Here is a 24,048-nt window from a genome sequence, read left to right on the forward strand (position 1 = left end):
TATAGTGAGAGAGTGATTTAATGTGTGAAATTCTTCATCTGAAAGGGATTGTCTAGGTCATTCAGATTTTCCCCCATCTGATAACCCTTGCTGAGTGACAGCACAGATGTAGCTCATTTGGAGAAAACAAGGAAGAAGAGAAAAGGGCTAGCATGAGGAAGGGGTAATCCGCCATGCTTCCAAACCCCCGAGGATTTCCTGGTCCTTTTACTCACCAGATTCTCCCTGTCTGACCCGTGGGGAGTGCGATGCCTTCACCACTGGCCCTGGGCCGCTACCTCCCTAGGGAGTTGTCCCCATCAGTGGACTCTCGGCCCTGCAGCAGCCCCTCTGAGCTCCCAGGGAAGGCAGGGAAGCTCTTTCTGGGGAACACTCCTCCTCGGGCCCCCCGGCTGCCACGCCGGCTGGCCTGGTGTTGCATTGACTGGGAACAGGTGCGCTTGCTACACAGGTTGGGAACTGGAGGGTTTGGTTCAGTGTACAAGGCAACTTACCATGGTGTTCCTGTGGCCATAAAGCAAGTGAGCAAGCAAACCAAGAACCTACGAGCATCCCAGCGGAGTTTCTGGGCTGAGCTCAACATCGCCAGGCTGCATCACGACAACATAGTGAGGGTTGTGGCTGCCAGCACCCGAACGCCCACAGGTTCCAATAGTCTGGGTACCATAATCATGGAGTTTGGGGGCAACATCACTTTACACCAAGTCATCTATGGTGCCACCAGCTACCTTGAGGAGGAGGCAAGGGAGCCTCACCACTGCGAAAGAAAGCAGTTATGTTTGGGGAAATGTCTAAAGTATTCCCTAGATGTTGTAAATGGCCTGCTTTTCCTTCACTCACAGAGCATCGTGCACTTGGACCTGAAGCCGGCGAACATTTTGATCAGTGAGCAGGATGTCTGTAAAATTGGTGACTTTGGCTGCTCTGAGAAGCTAGAAGATCTGCGATGCTTCCAAACTCCTCCTTACCACCTAGGAGGCACATACACCCACCAAGCGCCAGAGCTCCTGAAAGGAGAGCCTGTAACGACAAAAGCCGACATCTATTCTTTTGCTATCACTCTCTGGCAAATGACCACCCGGGAAGTGCCCTACTCCGGGGAGCAGCAGTACGTGCTCTATGCAGTGGTGGCTCACAATCTCCGTCCCTCCCTGGCAGCAGCTGTCTTCACTGACTCTGTCCTTGGCCAAAGGCTGGAGAGTATCATTGATTGCTGCTGGAGGGCCCTGGCTGTGCAGCGACCCAGTGCAGAGCTCCTTCTGAAGGACCTGAGCTCTCTGAACAAGCTCATTGCAGTCGACTCCAAGCCTGTATCCAGATAAGCTTTTGTCTTTATTTCTATTTGTTTTAAAAGAAGTGGAAATGCAGAAGAAAACATATTTGTAGGATTCTTAGAAAATAAAGTTGCTAAAAGCTCCTTTTGTTGCAAATGCTTTTTAAAAGAGATAGCAGAGTGGTAAGTCTCATAATTGTAGTACTGTTAGTAACTAAATTTATTCCATAATACAGCTTTATACTTATCTGCTTAATTTGACAGTTCTATAGTATTGCACTTGTTTAAATTTAATATTAACAAAAGCAATTTGTCCATAACAGAATGCCTTGCAGAAATGCTAAAATTGTCTATATATGTGCATATATCTGGTTATCTTAATTGAGATCAGTAACAGTTTACTTAATCCAATTATAAATCCACAAAAATCTTTTTTAAAATTAGTTTTTTTCCCCTACTCCTTCCCCCATGAAAATTTCTTTCGGGATTGACATTCACAGATAAAATTCAAAAATTGAACTAAATTTATTTTTTAAGAAATACCTTAAATGTCTTGTAATATTTTAAATGTGTGCATTGTCAGGAGTAGGAAATTTTTGCTAAAGCATTTTGGGGTTGTTTTGTTTTTCAGAGTACTGGAGATCAAACTCAGGGCCTTCTTGCTGAACTTCATCGCCAGTCCTATTTATTTATATTCATTTGAAGATAGGGCCTCACTAAGTTGTTAAATTGTTCAAGCTGGTCTCAAATTTGTAATACTCCTGCTTTAGCCTCCCAGAGTATTGGGATTACAGGCAGGAGCCACCAAACCCAGCTGCTAAAATACATCTAAACTGGGTATCTTTTACCTATTTATTTGGACTAACAAGTAGATGAGAAAATAAAGATGATACGACATGAGGAAAAAATTGTAACACTGAGGAATAGTGAAATTTACATTTGACAAAAGGAGGGGGGACCTGTAATTTACCACAGTGGTGTTGCAGCCTGTCTCACAAGTGCAAGGTCCTGAGTTCAATCCCTGGTACAAAAAAAAAAAAAAAAAAAAAAAAAAAAAAAAAAAATAATTGACAAAGGACAGCAGATAAATGGAATCAGATTATTTCTTCTAGCTATCAAGAAAAATGGGTGCTGTGCAGAGGCATTAGAGAAAGAGATGGTTCTTGTTGTGAGGACAGCTTTAATTTCTTTAGTGACAGCAGTGTCAGTGCGTGGGGAGGCCAGACCAAGCCAGTGCAATGCTCAGGAGAGCTCATGGCGAGGCTTCAAGTGGAGGGTGCATGTGATTGTGAAGGAAAGAGGGAGAGGCAGAATTCTTAAAAGGAGGCAAGAGAAGCAGAAATGTGTCTGGATGTTTGGTTTAGTTTTAGAATGAAGGAAGGGAGTTTATTTGTGTAAGAAGTCAAAGATAATTGTAAATGTCTAAAAGGGAAGGAGGGAAGGGGCAAAATAGTAATTCTGGAAAGACTAGTCTTGGAGAGAAAGAGCATCTCTTCCCAGGATGGGAACCATGGAACACAACTGCCATGATAGGTACTCTCGTGGTAGGTAAATGGAGGCTGGGGAAGCTCATATATAGGGAACTCTCTTTTTTCTGTTTAGAGTGGTTGAGAGTAGGGATACACAGAGTGAAAGATGGCTTAGAACTGTTCCTGAAGGAAAACAGAGGAGCCGTCTATGGCCATATGGTACTCACAGTGCTGCCAACTCTGACCAGGTAGCTTGAGGAACAAACTGTCCATAAACCCATAAATACAATCTCTGACTTACAATGATTTTTTACAGTTGTTTACTTTGTGATGGTGTAAAAGCAATGGGTATTCAGGAAAAGCCATACCTTGAATTTTGAATTTAGATCTTTTCCCTAGCTGGGAATATCCCCTATCTGTGATGGGTAGCAGCAATGAGCTGCATCCCTCAATCCTCCTGGAGACCATGAGAGAAACAATCAATGCTCTGCAGTGTTCTGTGTTGTCAGTGCTTTCTTGATACTGCTAAAGTCAGCTCTCTACCTCTGAGGAGTTTCATAGCTATGTATTCAACCAATCATGGATCAGAAAAAGTTTATTCAAGAAAAAAAATTGCATCTGTACTGAATCTGTACAGACTTTTGTTCTTGCCATTGTTCCTTACATAGTATGGTGTAACCACTATTTGCCCAGCATTTACTTTGTGTATGGTATCACATATAAGTAACCTACAAATAATTTAAGGAACATAGGAGAATGTGCATAAGTTATACGCATATATTCTGCCATTTTATATAACAGACTTGAGCATCCTTAAATACAGATTCTGGTATCTGTAGAGGTTCCTAGAACCAATCCCCTGTAGACACTGAAAGACAACTGATTCAGTAAATTAGGAGAGAGTCAACACTACTAGAAAATAGGCTTGTGTTGGTTAGATGAGTTTGTCCAAATATAAGTTAATGTAAGTGCTCTGAGTAGTGTAGATGAGGCTAAACTATAATGTTCAGTAGGTTAGGTGTATTAAATGCACTTTAAACATATTCGTGACTTATGCTAGGCTTATCAGACCTAATGTCATTGCAAGGTGAGGAACATTCCTCCTCTGTTTATTGCAATAGTGATTGTGATCCACATAGTGTTGGTAAGTTTCAAATAAAATACATTTATAAATATGTAATTTGTCAGTTTGGTTCCATTGAATGTGTAAAGACGATATTCAAAATATGCTGAACACTTCATCAGCAGACTGTCAGTGAGCTAGCTGCATAAAGATGTCCTACTAAGGGTGTGAAAAAATCTATTCCAGAATAAATAGTCATAACTCAGGTTCAAATATCTTCCCCTCTCCTGAAAACCATGCTAAGTGACAAAATAAACAGGGAGAATAAAACATGTCAACTTTATAATCAGAAATCAAACTTTAGAATATATAAAGTAATGTGTAGAGACTGTACTGAGCCCATGGGAAGAGAGCACGGTATACTTGGGGAAGCTTATGGGGAGGCACAAAGGACCCATCACTGACAGGACTCAGGCCCACAGAAATGGCTACAGTGGAGAACAGAAGAATGGGAGGTACAAAAGTTGGGGGAGGGGGACTCCTGAGACACCTGGACCGACATCAGAGCTGAGCTTCCCAGAATGAGTAGAGGAAGAGGGAAGAGAAGATGTTACAGAGGGTCCAGGCAAATGGCAGCAAAGCTAAGCTCTGGAACATGAGAGGGTCATGCTGTGGGTGGATCAGGAATATAAGAGAGGCTTAGAAGCCTCCTGAGCTCAGTTTACTTTGGGGGAGAAGGTGTGGCTATAAGCAGAAACCCACAAAAACACCGTATTTGAAGGGAATTAGCAGATGAAAGAAATCTTTGAATTGTAGAAAGACCACTGTGATGGAAGGTGGAATAATTGCATGGACTCCTCCCTCAATAAGAGCCAAGAGTCAAAGGACATTACTCAAGACTGACAAATCAAGTGAGAGATGAAGGTGTATTTAATAGTTCACAGATAAATATTAGGAAAAATAATACCCCTGACTTAAGTTATGGTGGAAAAGAGAAGGAAGGGGAGAGGTGAATTGATACAGGCTGTCAATGCTCAGAGAAGTAGTGAACAGATATTGTCTAGAATTAAGGGAATTATACCCAGGCAAATAATAGAACAAAAATACGATATTCTAAATCTAAAACAAAAGAGACAAAATTGAAATTTGGACAAAATTAGAAAATAAAAAGCCAATTTACGTGGAAATTTTAGAACTCTTAAGTAACTATGGTATGTGTCCAAAGAAAATACTAATCAAAACTGTAGGAATTCTTTTTGTGTGTGTGTTACTGGGGATCCAACTCAGGACCTTGCACTTGTGAGGCAGGTGCAGAGCCACTGAGCTAAATCCCCGGGGGGAATTCTTAAGAATAATGAAAATGATTAGTTTCATTATTACTAATAGTATTAATGAATTATTACCAAGGGGATAAAAATAAAGGAGGTACAAAGACATAGTCTCAAGTATAAGTAATATGAATTTTAAAAAAGAATGAAAACAAATTTAGCATATTTACTGAAGTAAGGAAAGAACAAAAAATAAGCTACAGGATATTTAGTATATGTGGTGCCAGAGTGAGCACAAGCTACAGGAAATTTAAAAACAGGAATTAAAGCAGATGTAATGAGTTGACAGAAGTAGAATACGCTAGATATGTTTCCCTATGCCTGCAATCCGAGCTATTTGGGAGGCTAAGGCAAGAGCTTTACTATTTCTAGGCCAGCCTGGGCAACATAGCAAGTAATAAAAAGAGCTTGGAATGTGGCTCAGTGATAGAACACCCTGGGGTTTAATCTCCAGAAACACACACACACACACACACACACACACACACACACACACACACAGTAGAACATGTTAGCAAATGAATAAATAAAATAGTTTGTTAAATATTAAAAAAAACAACTAGCTGACTGACAGGAATTTAAATCACATATACATGAAATTAGAAATAAAGATAATGATAATTGCCAACATTATCTTACAAGTGATGTAGCTAGATAATGGATAGATACTTTAGTCACGCTTAATATCATCAGACACAAGACAAATTGACATCATGTGCCTCCCCGAGAGGATGTACTATGAAGGACACAGCACCCCTTCTCTGGCAGGTCTTTGAACAGTGGACAACCTATCTCAGATCATGAGGAAACAATGTGCAACCCAAACTGGCCTCTATACTTCAAAACTAGCAAGGTAGTAAAAGATGAGGAAAGACTAAGGAATTATATTATTTTATGTCATATTATATTATATTTAATAAGAAAAATCAATGTCAACTTTAACAACTGGAATATCTTTGTGGAATAAAGAAAACTTTGGAGATCTTTGTATCATTCTTGCAGCATTTCTCTAAATTTAAATTATTTCAAGCTACAAAATTAAAAAACTACAAAATTAAAAGAAAGTAGGCAAAGCCTAATAAAAAATGTGTAAAGGCTTATGGGGAAAATTTTTAAATATTCTTACAAAATATAGAAGAGGACTCAAGCAAATGAAAAGACTATATTCTTAAGTAAATAGTCTCTCCATAAACATGGCTATTCTCTTTAAATAACTTAGAGATTTAAAACAATTCCAATTAATCTACAAATTATCAATAGGTTTAAGTTAGAAACAAAACAAGCTGAATGTAAAATTTACATGGAAAACAAAGAGGCAGGGAAATTCAGAAAGATAAGCAATCAGGAAGCACTAGTTCTAGAAGATGTTAGTATGTATTATAAAACTTAAATTGTGAAAATACTGAGCACGATGTATGATGAGATGGACCACTGAAACAAAAGTGAATGTAAAAAGAAAGACTCAAATACATAAAGGAAATTTTTATATGGTAAACATGTCTTAGAGGTGGCTTAAGAAAGTAGAGAAAAGATAGATTTAAAATACTATGTTGGAACACCTTTGTGGCAAACTGGAACCAAAGTTAAACCCCCACGTCATACCAAACATCACCTCACACCAAACAATCACACCAAACAATTAGAATATATTTTGGGTCAAAGATTTTAATGTCAAAATGAAATCACAAGAAGTACATAGCAGAAGAAAAGAATTAATTTCTTTATAACATCACAATGGGAGTCTTCATGAAGCTATACAGGATACAATTGACAGTTTCAATACAAAAAGGGACAAACCTTCATGGAAACAAAAATAATCATATCATAACATATGGTCAAAAGAGAAATAACAAACTGAAGGCAAGAATTTGTACTTCACATCACATCACAGCAAAAGGCTAATCTCTAAAGGTACAAATTTCCAACAATGCAAGTTACTATTTGTAGACATTGAATGTACCAATAAAATTAATTTTTAAAAATTTTAAAGGCTAATCTCCCTGATATAAGAAAAAATTCCCAGAATTTGGTAAGAAAAAGACCAAATGATGAATCATTAGTTCACAGAAATAGAAATAGAAATAGAAATAGAAATAGAAATAGAAATAGAAATAGAAATGATCCATTAGTATATATCAGAATTCTGGCGCATGAAGCAAATATTGAAATACTGATGGTAATTCAAAGGTATGTTTAAACTATCAAGGCTAATTGCATCTGTCCATTGCTACATGTTTAGATCAGGATATAAAAACAAAATTTTTCAAGTGGTAAAATGTTCAATTTCTAACCTCCACCCCACTCTGAGGAAGAAGGAAGGAAGGAAGCAAGGAAGGAAGGAAAAAAATGGAAGGAAATAAGGGAAAGTATATATGAGAACTGATCATTAAAACTGCCCTGTTTTACCTTTCTAAACAAAAAACAGATGGACAAAAATCTAAAATTTTGGCAAATATAAATGGTGAGTCCTGGAGAAATGGCCTTTCAGATATTGCTAATAGAAGTCCATATTGGAATAAACTATAAGAAAAATAATTTGGTAATATCTATTAAAATTACAAAATCACTTGCCTTGTGCCGCAATAATTCTACTTCTGAAAACTTATCCTGTCCATATACTCACAGGCAAATGAACAAGTTTGTGCATTGCAATATTTTTTGTAAGAACAAAAGATTAAAAGTAAATAAATACCCATTAATAAGAAAAGGTTAGATTATGATATATCTATATAAAAAGACACTATGTAAATGAACAAAAAGAATAAGCTTTTTACTGTTAATGAAAAATCCTTATGATTTATTTTTAGTTAGTTAAAATTAAGATGTAATTAATGTAATTAATTAGGCTACACTATGTTTTCTTTTGTGAAACAAGGGAAATAATTTGTTTGCATTTGTTTGTATTTGCCTAAGAACTCTAGAAGGAAAAGCAAAAATAAAATAAAAGTTATTATCCCTAGTAAGTAAAAAAAAATGTGCATGAAGGAAGGATATGAATGAGAGTTTTCACTGCATGTTCTTGTAATTCACATGAGTTTTGAACCATATCAGTGTATTGCTTAATCAAAAAATTAATAGTAACAAACATTAAGCATAAAGTGAATCCTCAATCTGCAAGTTGGCCTTATCACACTTGAATTTACTTTCCTACTGTTCCTTTAGCCTGCATATCACACTACCAACCATTCCCTTCATCCAGTTCCCTCAACTGAATCATGGTAAATGTGCTTTGAGCTGTGTCAGGAAACTTGTTTCTCACTGATTAGTTTCTCAAGTTCAAAGCAGAATGCAGCTGACAGGGTCATGATCTTGTAGGGAAAGACTAAAACATACCCAGTTTAAATTACACCCCTCTAGTAAACTTTCCTCTTGTACTGTACTTCTTTACAGTATTCATCCCTCTTGTGATTACTTTCTTCACTGCTCAGAAAAAAAAAATATTTTTATCATCATCATCATAGCTGAAATTTACTGAGAATATTCTGTGCCAAGAATTGTGTTTTGCATATATAATCCAATTAAATATTCACAACTAACCTAACAAACAATTATTATTATTTCATTTTGCAATCTCAGGCCCAGGAAGGGTACATAACTCACCTAGAGTCACACAGAGAAGTAATGGGGAACCTCTATGGTTCCACCACACTTTATGTGCATTCCACCACCTGGGATAATGATAGTGGCAGGAAATACCCCAATTTTAGCTTCATTACTTCAATATTTAAACTACTTTATCTAATCCATAAAAATTAAGAAAATTATTATAGAACACATTACTTATTATAATAATGTAATTGAAAAGGAAAAGATATGTGAGAAATATAATGTGGATCACATCCTATCACTTAATCTTAGCCAAAAGGCCGAGACGTGATTGGTCACATCCTGGCAAACAGAAATATAGTGTGTTTTTATTCCTTTCTTTCATATAAGCCTGATCATAAAATAATTCTTATCCGTATATTTAAAATCATACATCATCCATTATATCCTCATGACAACACCAGACACAGCAAAGGAAAGCAACAGCACAAACAATGAACAATCATGCAATACTAACTTTAAGATTTTGTAGATACAGATACCCTGATAGGTTACATCCAAGTAAACTCACCATAAATTGAAAATACAGTATATTGAATTGGGGATGCAACTCACTAGCATAATATAGGCAAGGCCCTGGTTCCATCTTCAGCACTGCTCCTCCATCTCCAGAGAGAGAGAGAGAGAGAGAGAGAGAGAGAGAGAGAGAGAGATTTTCATATGTTGAAAATGCATTTAATATATCTCATTTACTTACCATTGGAGCTTAGCAGCACAATAAACTGTAGTTGGTAGTTTCCTCTTAAAGTCCCTGGCTGACTAGGAGCTGTATGTCCTACCACCCTAGTATTATGAGAGAATATGGTACTGCATATAATTAGCCCTGGAAAAGATCCAAATTCAGATTTTAAGTACAAATTTTAACTGAACATAGAATTTCACCTTCACATCAGTGTAAAGTCAAAACATAAGTCAGAGACATCTGCACTAATTTCATTATATTGATATAGTGATTTTCAAAATCTTAAGTTGCCAGACAAAGAATCTTAGAAAATATTGACATTTCCACTGAATTATGAAGGGTGAAATTATCTTTGCTCCCTCCTAAAATCCCCAATATTAACAGTAAATTAATATTTTATGGCATTAACTCACAAAGACAACAAGGATGACAGAAAATATAGGACCCAAATTTGGATATTGGTAAGTTCATTATGCCAACAGCAGGGGAAACTGAAGTTCAACCTTAGGTGCTCAAAGTCTTGGCATTGGTTTGCTCTTGCAACTGAGCAGATACCCTCCAGTCAAGAAAATATGAATACTCCAAGAAAACGGACCTAAAGGTACTGACAATGGAAGTTCCCTAGTAAAACACCAGAAGAATTTACAGTGACTTTTTCATTCTGAAATGTCCATCCACACATTCAGAGTAAGCAATCAGCTATTTAGTGGTATACTCTTAAATAGAAGCAGAGGCTTACTTTGTTTTAGAATAAAACCTTAAATATGAAAAAAAACATTTAAAAAAATTTGATCATCCTCAGAAATATATAAAACCCAGCTGGGGATTTAGCTCAGCAGTTTGGTGGCCTGCCTTGCAAGTGCAAGGACCCGAGTTCAATCCACAGTACCATAAATAAATAAATAAATAAAATAGAAATATATAAAACCCGATGCTGGCTATATAAAACAAAAGCAAGGTTCTATTTTACTTAAAAATAATAACTGTATCAACAAAAACCCAGAAGTTAAACATTTGCATAAATTAAAATTTTATTTTAAAAATATTATGTAAAGATAAGGAAATTTTTCAGAAGGCAGAGGAAAAGTTAAAGTGATTGGAAATAGCAAAGAGAAGACATTTGAAGTGTCAGTTTAAGTCCAATATTCAAACAGTAGAAGCTGAAGAAAAAAAATGAAAAACAAAGAATCACTTAAGAAACAAAAGTTTTCAATTTTTAAGGGATGTATTGATTGCTGAGAGGGTAAATTAAAGCAGATGCTAAGAAGGCATACATATTAGTCAACATTGCATTACAATGAAGAAACAGCTAAGATGGGCTCCTTATGAAGTACAGAGGTTTTCTTAGCTCACATTTTTAAAGGTTTAGGAGCTTGGCACGGGCATCAATTTATTTCTCATTTGTATCACATCATGGGAGAGGCACACATGTGCAAGAAAAGCTTTCACCACCAAGTAAGAAATCAGATAGAGAAGCTGAGGCCCCACAGTCCTTTCCAAAGGCACATACACAAATAACTTAAGAGCCTTCTACCAGTATCTACCACCCAAAGGTTTCATCACCTCCCAACATGTTACACTGTGGGTCAAGCCTTCAATTACAATAGGCCATTTGGAGATATAATGAAATCATACCTAAACCACAGCAGCATATCATCATGAGGCTTTAAAATCTGAGGACAATGGCAAAGTCCTAAAGCCTTCCAGAAATTAAAAAAAAAGTTACATGCAAAAGATAAAGATGGTATGAGAAAATGGATGCCACCACATCCAGAATTATGAGGGAAATTAATTTCCAATTTAGAATTCTATACCCAGCCAAACTATCAATTGTATGTATAGGTTGACTAAAGAATTTTTCAGACAAGCATGATCTCAAAAATTTAGTCCTAAGCACCTCTTCTCAGGAAGTTACTTGAGGGTATATTTCTGTAGAGCAGAAGCATTAGCCAAGAAAGAAGATACAGGAGCCAAAAAATAGGTACAACTCAACAGAGAGACAAAGTGAACCCCCAAAGGTGATAGCGAATGAAGATCAGGAGTTGTTAAGTATGTACCAGCACAGATTCAAGCAGGTAGTAAAACTTAAAGGATAAATGCCTATGTTCCAGTGGATTGAAAGAACATTTCCACAATTTGAAATCACTTTGAAGTTAACTTAATGAGCACAAAGAAAACAAAAGAAATAAAACATTTAATAACATTGGGAGAAATAAGCAGCTTGGGAAACAAGCGAAAAGTTTAGGAAATAGTACAATTCAAAAAATCCTTATATTGACGTAATAATGCAACATTTGCTGTTCTAAACAAAGTTATGACATAGCTATGAAGAAAGGATGAATGGAGAATTATGACTGGATGTACTAGGGACAAGAGTAAAGAAAAAATTAAATCTTCATTTTCCAAAGAAGGAAGCCAATAAATTATGCTTTAAAAAAGCAAGAAGCATCCAGAAAGAAGTACTGTTTTGAGATAGAATTAGAAAACCAGAAGACAAAGGGAGTTTAAAGTGTTTAGGAAGCAGAACAGCTGGTGAGGGATCCTAAAGCCTTACTTTTTAATGAAGTGATTCTAGTTGTAACTATTTGACTCTTTAATCATTATGTATAACTGATGAAAATTAAAAAATAAAAAAGTGAGTCTATCTTACGAGATAGGTAATACATTTCAGTGTGCTTTTTCTATGAAACATGAGTTTTAAGAAGCAAATAATATCCAAGAAATTAAACCAAATATTCATTACATGAAACCCACACATTCTTTTTCCCCCCACACATTCTTTAGAAGCACATCATTATAAAACATATTCCCTCAGAAGAGGAAAACCTAAATGATGAACAAGCCACACATTCAGCTAAAGAAAGCAGAGCAGCTGAGAAAAGCTAAAATAAAGTGAGACAGGTTCTTGCACACTGCTGAATGGGGCATCATATTACAAAGAGTGAAACCTAAAAGTCTATGGAATAATAGAGCACAGCCAGAAGAAATGTAAAGAGAAAGGAGGAAAAATCTGAGGGAATAATGACAGCCAGTGCCAGAAGCATGTCCCCTCACAGAGGAATCAAGTTACAGAATTTCCCTGACTTAAGAACTGAAAGTGGATTTTTCCCACTTTCAGAAACAGCGAAACATGTTAGAACACATTGTACAGTCAACCTGACCAAACATTTGTCAAACACTGAGTAATCTTTAAGTTCTTGAGAAATTTTGGATTCCACTACAAAATAATATGAATAAGTCGTCAGAAATTTTTATACAAGCCAGACATGGTGGTGCATACCTGTAATCCAAGCACTTGGGAGGCAGAGGCAGAAGGACTGCTGTGAGTTCAAGGCCAGACTGTCCACATCGAGATCCTGTCCAAACAAAACAATCTTTTTTTCTCATACTTCTCCAATGTTATGCTAGATTATATGGTAGGTTGTATAACTATCATGAATAGCCTACTGGAGTATAATTTCTCATAATTATTTCACAGTTTCCTGCTATTACAACTTGAGCTAGAACAATTCATCAGTAGGAAAATTTTGTATATAACATTAATTGAGGCTTCATTATGCAATTGGTGGGTTGTTCAGGATTGACCCTTTTAGCCTTGCTGTCCATGTTTTGGCTATTTTAATACTTGTTAGCACCCACAAGTGAAAAGGATACAGATTCATTCAACAATTTATTTTTCTGTTTTCTAATAGGACCACAATCCAGCGTAAGTTTTAATTAGATTTGGAGACTGCTTCTAATTTTTTTCCTTTAAATTCATTATTCTCCTTGTTGTATAGATTGCTCTCTAGGCAATAAAAATTCAATTTTCACATCTTTTGTGAACTTAAAAAAAAGAGCCCCAGAGTCAGGCCTACAATAGAACTCACAACTTTAGGGATTAGAATGGGCAGCAGAAAGACCTCATTAGAATTTTATTTGTACAAGCCCTCAAAGATTTTCATGGACAGACCCTTAAAAAGTTGGAATAATAGTCACCCCCACCACCAGATGCCTCCACTAAAAGGCAACCAGAAAACAGTGGCTTCTGTTTGACTGAGGAATTATTCAAATGGAGAAAATGTCAGCAAAAGTATCCCACAATACCCTCAGGGTGAAGGAGGGATCTTTTGAGGCACCTTCCAGGACAAATGATTCATGGGGAAAGTGAGGTAGGTATGAACCATTAAGATAAAAGAGGCAGTAGGGGATGCTGCTGGGGCCAAAAGCCTCAAGAGCAGCTTGTCCCCTAATTGCGCAGACTTAGGGGTAGGTGGTATCAAATAGAGACAAGGAGAGAGATGTCACCATACCAGCAAGGTGTCACAGTGGTTTGTGCCTGTTGGCGAGGGCACAGAGAGAAAGAGTGGGGACCCATCTTTCTAGAATGCAGCTTGGGCTGCAGTAGCCAAGGAGGGGTGTATTCACACTTCTGTCTGGGAAAGTCAAGGAAACCCAAGTGAATAAAACATGCTTCCTGTTTTCAAAGGACTTCCAGCCTACCACCATTAGTTTTACTAAAACTATATTTTTTCAATAAATACTTTACATACCACACACCAAAATCATTTCCAGATGGATCAGAGAGCATATGTAAAAATGGAAGAAAATAGAATTGAAAAGTTATTATAAAATTGAAGAGAGAAACTCTAAGTAAAAAAGCAGTGGAAAAACTAGAAGAAATTGCCAGATTTAATTACAAAAAAAGAAAGATAACTTTTGGATACTAAAATATGAACAAAATACAGACAATGGACTGAGAAAAATATTTAGTGAAATATGACAACAGGTTCATATTTTTATTATAGGAAGAACATAAATAAGTAGAAAAGAAAAATTATCATGCCCCAGAAGAGAAATGGACAAAAATCTTGAAAAGTCACTTTACAGTCAAGAAAATACAGTTAGAAAAGAAACATGAAAAACAAGAAAATGTTACACCACAAGTACTTGAAAATTTGCATATTAAAAATAAGGTGTCTTAGGGCTGGGGATTTATCTCAGTGGTTCTACTGCCTGCCTTGTAACCATAAGGTCTAGAGTTGAATCCCTGGTACCAAAAAAAGAAAAAAAAAAAAAAAAGAAAGAAAAAGAAAAAGAAGGTATCTTTAAAAAAATGTGTCTTAAAAAATACCCATGTGTGCAAATAATTCTTGATGCTAATGAAGTTGTGGTAAAACAAGATCTTCCATTCACTGATAGTAACAACAGAGATTACTGCAACATTTTGCAAGGCAGCTACAGTTTGGCAATGCATCAGGAACCTCAAAAATGTTTATATTCATCAACTCTGTAGTTAAGCTTCTGGAAACCTATCCTATGAAACATTAAACAATAAGAATTTTAACTGATGAAATATTCACTAAAAACTATTTATTATGGAAAAAATTTGAAACAACATAAATGTCCAAAATTAGAATAGAATGATTTCTAATTTACTTATTGGTTAAATAAATTAGATTGGAACAGTTGGATGACATAGAAATGGCCATTCCATGATGTCAAATGAAGCAAAATATAAAATTATCTGTTTGGTGTGATTATAACTGCATCTTTTTAAATTCAACAAAAATTTCCTTAAAACATATAGAAAAAAAGGCTGAAGACAGTTTTGTTTTTCTGAGGCTAGTTGCCTGGAAGATTGTGGATATATTTATTTTCAAAAAATTTCTTATTTTGTACTTTCTAGAATTTGTTATGAACACTTATTGAAAAATAAATGGCCACACAAAATAACTTGTATCCCTATACATTAGTAATAAATAATCTGAAAAAATAGGAAAGCAGTTTCATTCACAATAGCATCAGAAAGAATAAAATATTTAAGAATGAACCTAACTGAAGAAGTGACAGACTTGTACAACACTATAAAACATTGCTGAGAGAGGTTAAAGTAGACACAAATAAATGGAAAGACATTGCATGTTTATGGATTGGGTAATGGTATTATAAAGAAGACTATACAGCCCAGAGAAATATATGGATTCAATACAATTTCTATCAAAATCTTCACATCCAAGTACTAGCTGAGCCCAACACTGCTTAGCTTCCAAGATCAGATAAGATCAGGCACACTCAGAGTGGTATGGCCATAGACTCTATAAAAATTCTAATGGCATCTTTTTGCAATAATAGAAATATATGCATTCTATAAGATAAGACTATAAGAGCAAGAAGCAATTTAAATATGTTCAGGGACCATTTTCATCTCCAGAATTAAGGATTATTTTAATGTTACATCATTGCCTTTTCTCTTTTACTTTCCTTTTTAGTTTTATTTTTGGATTCCCTATTTTTAATGCTCATACAGAGATTTCTTTAACTGAAATACCGAATAGTTTCTTTGGGGTGAAAAACTATAATAGCACACAGGATCCTAATGAGATAATTAATAATGTGAAATAGGAAGTAAAGGGCTAAAGGTGTAGGGAAAGTAGGAAGGGTGGGGGAAAGGTAATAAGGGAGAGGAAAAAAATATGAGAAACTGAAAAAAATGGAAATAAAGTGTTTGTAAATGGGGAGGAGAGGAGGGGGTGAAGGGAGGGCAGGGACAAGGGGAAAAATTGAGACTCAAGATCTATTATGTAAAGGTACAGAATCCCAATGATGAATATAACTGTATTGTATACCTAGGTTGTACCAATAAACTCAATTAAAAGAGAAAAAAAACAAAAAATGAAATATATGCATTCTAAAATCCAAGGGGAATCTCAAGAGATCTTGAATAGTCAAAAAGGAGAGCAAAGTGGGAGGACTCACATTTCCTGATTTCAAAACATATTTCAAAGCCAGGCTAATTAAAACAGTGTGGTGCTGGCAAAGAGACAAGTAGACAAAACAGACAAGTAGATCCATGAATAGAATAGAGAGCACAGAAATAAACCTTCATGTATGTGGTCAAAACAAGGGCACCAACACCACTGAGCAAAGAGTGATCTCTTTAGGAATGGTGTTGGGTATAACTATATATGAGTATGCAAAAGAAGGAAGTGAAACACTTACTTTATCAAATAACTTAGTTATTTAATGAACCAATTGAAAGCCATAAAAATATAAAGCTCCTAGAAAAAACAGAAGGCAAAAACATCATAACATGGGATTTGGCATTTATTTCTTGGACATGACACCAAAACAGAGAAAGGAGATTACATTGAACTTGAAATATTTGTGCATTAAAGGATGGAATAAAAGGGCAGCATATGGTGTGTTTACATATTATATCCTCAATAAGAAAAAAATCCAGAATATGTATAACTAACCCAACAATGTATTTGTATAGTAGGTTGGTTTAAAATTGGGCAAAGGAATTTAGCTCAGTGGTGCTACTGCTTGCCTTGCAAGTGCAAGGTACCAAGTGCAATCCCCAGTACAAAAAAGGCGGGGGGTGCAAAGGACATTTTTTACATAAGAACATATACAAATAGTCAACAAGTATATGAAAAAAATTTCAAGATCTTTTGAAAGATGTCCTCTACCTCCTGATTGTGCCAGTCTTTGGACCCACTCTGCAGAGGCACAGGTGGTCATAAAGGGTATTTTTCTGAGTTCCTAACTTTGAACATCTTTAAAGAAAGGGTGTGGGAAACCTGTGGTAGAACGGTGTGGAATTCAACCATTCAGAAGGTTGGGGAACTCAGTCTGGGCCTTGCAACCTCAGGTCAGTCTGCATCATGGGGTTCTGCCATCAGCTAACTGAGATCAGGGCACTTGCATCCTAGCTCTGTCTGAGCCCCCATCCTAAATGGTAAATATACTATATTGAAAAGTTTGTTTACTGTAGATCTGTTTTGGACTGCTTCTTGATTTCCATTTAATTCAAATGGTTTAAGGGTGATAGACTAGTGACTACCACAGGTGGTCAGTTTCCAGATTGTGCTTGATCATATTGTGTTGCTGATTGTATCAGTTGGGATAAAGGATTGTGGTTGATTTGATGAGCTGTTTTCTCTGATGTTATGAAGATGAGAATGTCTGTGGATCGTCAGAGACCCAGAAGCTAGGGCAAAAATATATCAGGAATATTTGGGTGATAACCCAGAGATTAAACCAAGGACAGCCCGACAACAAAAATAAAAATGAGAAAACACTTAAGCAAAGACAGACTACCAGTTCACCAATGGCAAACAGTAGGGCAAACAAGGATTAAAAGGCCGATAGTGAACCACCAGGACACCCTGAACTCAAAGCACAGGAAGTAACAAAACAAATCAATCAGGCTCTAGAAAAATTCAAAACAGAAAATTTCCCAGATAACCATAGAGATGGTGAGCAAAATGAAAGTCGTGATTTGAGACTCTAGAACAGAAACTGCCAAAAAAATAGATGAGCTCAGGACCACGATAGAAGCCATGAAGTCCCAGCATAAGAAAGAAATGGAAACAATAAACACCCAACATAGGAAAGAAATGGAATCCATAAAACAGATTCAAACAGATATCTAGGAGATTAAACATGCCCCTGAAAATGTACACAACAGAATAAAAGAATGTGAAGATAGAATCTCAGATATAGAAGATAAGATTGCAGTCAGTGACCGTAAAAACAGTAGGTGATCATGAGAAATCGATCCAACAACTCCTAGATGATGCAAAAAAGAATAATATAAGAGTGATAGGAATCCATGAAGTAGGAGAAAATAAAAATGACTTTAAATAGCTGTTCACAGAATTAATAACAGAAAACTTCCCAAAGGGGAAGAATTTGACATTCAGATAAGTGAAGCATATAGGACCCCAACTAGCCACAATCAAAAAAAAACTACAAGTAGACATATAATAATCAAGATCCCAGAAACCCAACAGAAGAACAAAATACTACAAGCAGCAAGAGGAAAAAAAACAAATCACATGCAAAGGAAAACCCATCAGAATCACAGCAGACTTTTCAACACAAACCCTTAGGGCAAGGAGAGCCTGGAGAAAGGTATTTCAAGTCCTAAAAGAGAACAACCTCCAACCTAGACTAACGTATCCTGCAAAACTCTTTTACAAAATGGATGGGGAAATAAGATACTTCTAAGACAAAGAACTACATGAATACCAAACCAGCACTACAAGCAATTCTAAACAAGATCCTAGAAAAAGACAATGAAGATAACATCACCATGAGGCCCAGCAGAGCAAATCAAATAGGTAAGGCAAGAAACTAAAAGGAGATGGTAAAAAAGTAAAAAGAGTCAACCAATAACAGGACAATAATAAATCATTACATATCAGTTATAACCATCAATGTCAATGGCATCAACTCACCAATCAAGATAAATAGACTGGCAGAATGGATTAAGAAGCAAAATCCAACAATATGTGGTTTACAAGAAACACACCTAGTGGAAAAAGAAGCCCATAGGGAGCCGGGGATTTAGCTCAGCGGTTCGTTCGGTGGCCTGCCTTGCAAGTGCAAGGACCCGAATTCAATCCCTGGTGCCAAAAAAAATAAAATAAAATAAAAAGCCCATAGACTGAAAGTGAAAGGATGGAAAACAATTCTCCATGTGACATGAGCCCAGAAAAAAGCAGGGGGGGCAAACTTATTTGCAGATAAAGTAAATTTCAAACCAAAACTGATTCTAGTATTATAGATGTAGGACAGTACCATATCATACCTCTGTGAATGTAAAATATCTTGTACCTGCTTTATGATATGTAATAGTGACTGTGCTTTATCAGAGCTGTGTTTAATGATGTTACTCTAGAATGTTCTCTTTCCAGATGATGATTAAGATGCTAATAAAAAAAAAATGGTGCCAGGTACCACAACAGCAACAGAACTTTGTTGTTTTCTGGGTATTATTCTTTTCTTTGTTTTGTTTTTTTAATGGAATGTGCTGAATGTCTATAATTTTGTTCAGATGACTGCAGAACCTGGAAAAGCTGTTGCTGCTATTGATGCATAACATACTGCTATTATTGGTCTTTTTATATAAATATATATCCTAATGAGATGATTAATAATGTGAAATAGGAAGTAAAGGGCTAAAGGTGTAAGGAAAGTAGGTAGGGTGGGGGAAAGGTAATAAAGGTGAGGAAAAAAATATGAGAAAATGAAAAAATGGAAATAAAGTGTTTATAAATGGGGAAGGGAGGTGGGGGTGAAGGGAGGGCAGGGACAAGGGGAAAAAATGAGAATCAAGACCTGTCATATAAAGGTACAGGATCCCAATAATGAATGTAACTGTATTGTATACCTAGATTGTACCAATAAACTCAATTTAAAAAAAAGAAAGATGTCATCTATCAGAAACAAATCAAAACCTTAAGGAGTTATCACTTTACTTCATTATGGTAACCATGATTAAAAGAACAGAAAATAAGTTTAATAAGGATTTGGAGAAACTGGAATCCTTGCACTATTGACGAGAATGTAAAATGATGCAGCCACTGTAAAAATCAGTATGGCAGTTTCTCACAAAATTACAAATAGTGTTACCATATGATCCAGAAATCCTGCTTCCGGGCATGTAGCCAAAGAAAATTTAAAGCAGTGTCTTAGAGAGATATTTACATACTAGTATTCATTGCAGTAGTATTCACAATAGCCAAGAAGTGGAAGTAACCCAAATTTCCAGGGACGAATGAATAAAGAAATATGGTATATACGTAAAATGGAATATTGTTCAGCCTTAAAAATAAGGGAATCCTGTCACATGCTACAAAGCTGATGAACGTTGAGAATGTTGTGTTAAGTGAAATAAGCTAGTCATACAAAGACACTATACAATTCCATTTATGTGATTAGTGTAACTCCTAACAACAGGAAATACAATGGTGGTTGATAAGAGTTGGGAAGAGGGAAAGGAAGTTGTTATTTAATGAGTATAGAGTTTCAGATCTGCAAGATAAAAATGTTCTCCAGATTTGTTTCACAAAACTAGTGCATATACTTAATACTACTGAACTGAATACCTAAAAATGGTTAAGATGATATATTTTATGCTGTTTGTATCATAATAAGAAAGTTAAGAAGTCAAAAATAAAAGTCTATCGGGCACATATTAATTTTCATTTAAAAACCTTTAAAGCGTTGTCTCCAGAAAGCTTCGTTAAAGGATGAAACATCTTATATAAAGATTACACCACTGCTGAAATTCTATGAAATCAATGCTGAATCGTCTGTTTTCCTACTTATATTTTAGTAACAACCTATTGGGTTATGATCCACATACCATATCATTCATCTATTTAAATTATGCAATTCAATAGTTTTAGTGTATTCATACGGCTGTACAGTTGTCATCACAAACAGATGTCGGTATATCCAACAAAGAACCCCAAGTTCTCTGTGACAGTCACTCCACTTTCACTCCCACTGCCCTTAGGCAACCACTCATCCACTTTGTTTTTTCTGTCTCTATAGAATTGCCTAATCTTGGCAGTTCATATAAATGGAATCATATAAATGTATATGTTTTTTTTTTGTAAGTGGCTTGTTTGACTTAGCCTAATATCTTCAAAGTTCAACCCTATTGTAACATGCATTGTAACATTTATACAATAAAATGTTATTTAAGAATAAAATTTAAAATCCCAGCACTTGGGAGGCTGAGGCAGGTGGACCTCTGTGAGTTCGAGAGCAGCCTGGGCTACATAGTGAGTTCCAGGTCAGTCTCAACTGTAATCTCAGCACTCTGGGAAGCTAAACAGAAAGATTCTAAGTTCAAGCCAAACCCATGCAACTTAGTGAGATCCTGAATCAAAAATAAAAAAAAATAGGGTTGGGGATTTAGCTCAGTGGCACCATGCCTGTCTTGCAAACACAAAGTCCTGAATTCAATCCCTGGTACCGGAAAAATATTAAAAATAAAATAAAATAAAAAATAAAAGGGCTGGGGATGTAGTTTACTGTGAAGGCCTTGTGCTCAATCCCCAGTACTGAAAAAAAAAAAAGGTAAACACTATCAGTGTATTACATGAAACTAGCCGTAGGTTAGTCCTACCGACAGTATCACACAGTCTTGATTGTTAACGGATGCATCTAGACTTTAAATCATCCTAAAAATCTATGAGTCTTCCAAATATTTTGCTTTGCCAATATTGCTTAACCATTTCCACATGAGGATTAGAATCTCTTGATAATTTCTGCTAGGATTTTGATAAGGATTGTGTTGAACCTGTACATCAGTTTGGGAGTGTTACCATCTTAACAATATTGAGTCTTTCAATTCAAGAACATAAGAAATATGTCTATTTATTTACATTCTCTTTGATTTGTTTCAACAATGTCTTGTAATTTACAGAGTATAAATTATAAACTACCAGTGAAATTTACTCTGAAGTATTTTATTCTTTTTGATGCTACTATAATGCAATTATATTCTTAATTTTATTTTTGGATTGTTCATTGCTGTGTACAGAATTACAATTGACTTTTTATTTATTATAATATATTAATTTATTAATATTTATAGTATAATTATGTATAATATATTAATTTATTATAATAGGCATTTTTAGTGTATTCTTTAGGATCGTCTATATATAAAGATAAATCTCCTGTACAAGTAGAGATCTCTTTTGTTTTGTTTTCTTGCCTAATTGCCCTGATTAGAACCTCCACAGCAATGTCTTGTTTGTTTGTTTTTCATATGAGGGATCAAACTCAGGACTTTGTGCTTGCAAAGTAGGTGGCAGAACCACTGAGCTAAATCCCAGGCCTCCACTGCAATGTTGATAAAGTGACGATAGAAAACCTTCTCTTAGTTCTAATCTTAAGAGAAAAGCTTTCACACTTTTACCTATAAATAGGATGTTAGCTGTAGGTTTTTCTTAGAATCCTTTTATTCAGCTGAGGACGTTCCCTTCTACTTCTAGTTTGTTGTGTGTTTTTATCATGAAGAGGTATTGAATTTTTTCCATTGTTTTTCATTGCTTATTGAAATGATCATATGGTTTTTGTCTTCTAAAAATTGACCTTGTGTACTATATTAATTGACTCTCTAATTGTCTGTATTCTGACCTTACTTCTCACAGTTTGACCAATCTATCTGTTTAAAACTACTTTACTTTTTTTCTTTTGGCTTCTATTACTCTATTGTTCTCCTACCTCCTTGGTTCTGAGGAGGTCCTGCGGCCTCTTCTCCTCTCCTCTGCACTCTCCTTAGTGATCTCATCTAATCCTAGCATCATTTCCTTCAGATGGACCCCACATTTATATTTCTAGCCGTAGTCTCTTTGAGTTGAGCATGTCCTGCTTCCTTCTCAGTATCTGCATTTTATAAGATAACTCAAACTGTTCAAAACAAAATGATTGTTTTCCATTCCTTTGCAAGACCTCTTTATCTCAGTTAATGTCCCCCAAATCCATCTTTTTTTTTTAGACAGAAACTAAAAATCACCTTAATGCTTTTTCCTTCATCCTCCAAATCCAGTCCTATTATTTATATTTCAAAGTCAATGACTTATCATCATCTGTACTGATGAAGCATCCAAGGCACTAACATCTCTTCTCTGGATGACTTTAAGAGCTGTTTCATATTAATTAATAAGAAGTGTTTCCCTGTTTTTAGTTCTCTATGCAACCGCCCAGTTTAGGTTTTGAAAAACTAAGCTATATCATGCCAGGTGCTTAAAAGTTTCCACTGCTGGCCATTATCCACCCTTATAAAAGGAATAGACCCTGCCATTTCTGACAACATGGATAAAACTAGAGGACATTATGCTGGGTGAAACAAGCCAGATTCGGGGGGAAAAAAGTACTGCATGATATAACTTCTATGTGGGATCTAAAAAATAGTAGCTCTCAAACACAGAAAAAGAAAGCAGAAAGATGACTTAGACAGGAGAGGTAGAGGAAATGGGAAGATGGGATTTTAAAATAAAATTTCCAATGTCTTCTTATTACATCACAGTAAACCTTAACCCACTTACTATGACATAAAAATCTGATATCTGGGCATGACTACACCTCAGATCTGAGCTCTCCTCCCCCCCCCCATTCTCCATGCCTACAAACAATTCCTTTCATTTCATCCTGTAACATGACAAGCTTCTCCCTGCTTCAAGGAACGCCTGGCTTCTTCTCATTCACAATTCAGTTTAGATGTTTTCTACCCTGAATTCTATCTTTACGAGTAACACAGCTCATTCTCCACTCACTCTTCATTCCATATCATTAATTACCTTTCTTTTCCTTAGAATAATAGTTCTAATGATATGAAGTGATTCTATATATTTGTTTATCTTTCTAAAAATTATGCATCTCCTTTCCTTATGCGTACAGTAAGTTCCACAAAAGAATCTGTGACCTCGCTGGTATCTGACTCCAAATGGTATCTGACACATGGTAGATGCACAATTAATATTTCTCGAAGAATAAGTAGTATATGTGAAAGACAAAGTAAAAATAATATTTTTGCAGAAATAATTTATAGAAAAGAACATGTATATTCATCATGCATTAAGAGTTCTGAGTATCAAGCACAAATCAGGCATTTTGCTAGTCTTTGGGAACACAAATTTGCCTCACTGTCGGGTCTTCATCATTTCCTGATGCAACTGTTATAATCATCTCAAAATTGTTGAAAAGAAATATTTTCCAACATATACAAAAATAGAAACTAGTATCACCATTCTGAAGATAACTACCAGCCAATCACCAATGATAAAATTTGAGATTTCAAGCTAAAATTATAATTTTGGAAAATATATCTGCCA

General features: G+C 35.7%; 1 protein-coding gene across 1 annotated transcript; it reads left to right on the forward strand.

The window, feature by feature from the left end:
- Nucleotides 1–248: 248 nt before the first annotated feature.
- Nucleotides 249–1,322, forward strand: Mos (MOS proto-oncogene, serine/threonine kinase). The gene has a single exon (XM_010611149.1). The coding sequence runs from the start codon at nucleotides 249–251 to the stop codon at nucleotides 1,320–1,322; it is 1,074 nt and encodes a 357-aa protein (XP_010609451.1).
- Nucleotides 1,323–24,048: the final 22,726 nt, after the last annotated feature.

Source organism: Fukomys damarensis, unplaced genomic scaffold (assembly GCF_012274545.1).
Source record: "Fukomys damarensis isolate Sample0158 unplaced genomic scaffold, DMR_v1.0_HiC HiC_scaffold_5, whole genome shotgun sequence".
NCBI lineage: Eukaryota > Metazoa > Chordata > Mammalia > Rodentia > Bathyergidae > Fukomys > Fukomys damarensis.

What these genes read in the sequence shown, in the direction of transcription:
- Mos (XM_010611149.1), top strand. Translation starts at nt 249, where the DNA reads ATGCCTTCACCACTGGCCCTGGGCCGCTACCTCCCTAGGGAGTTGTCC.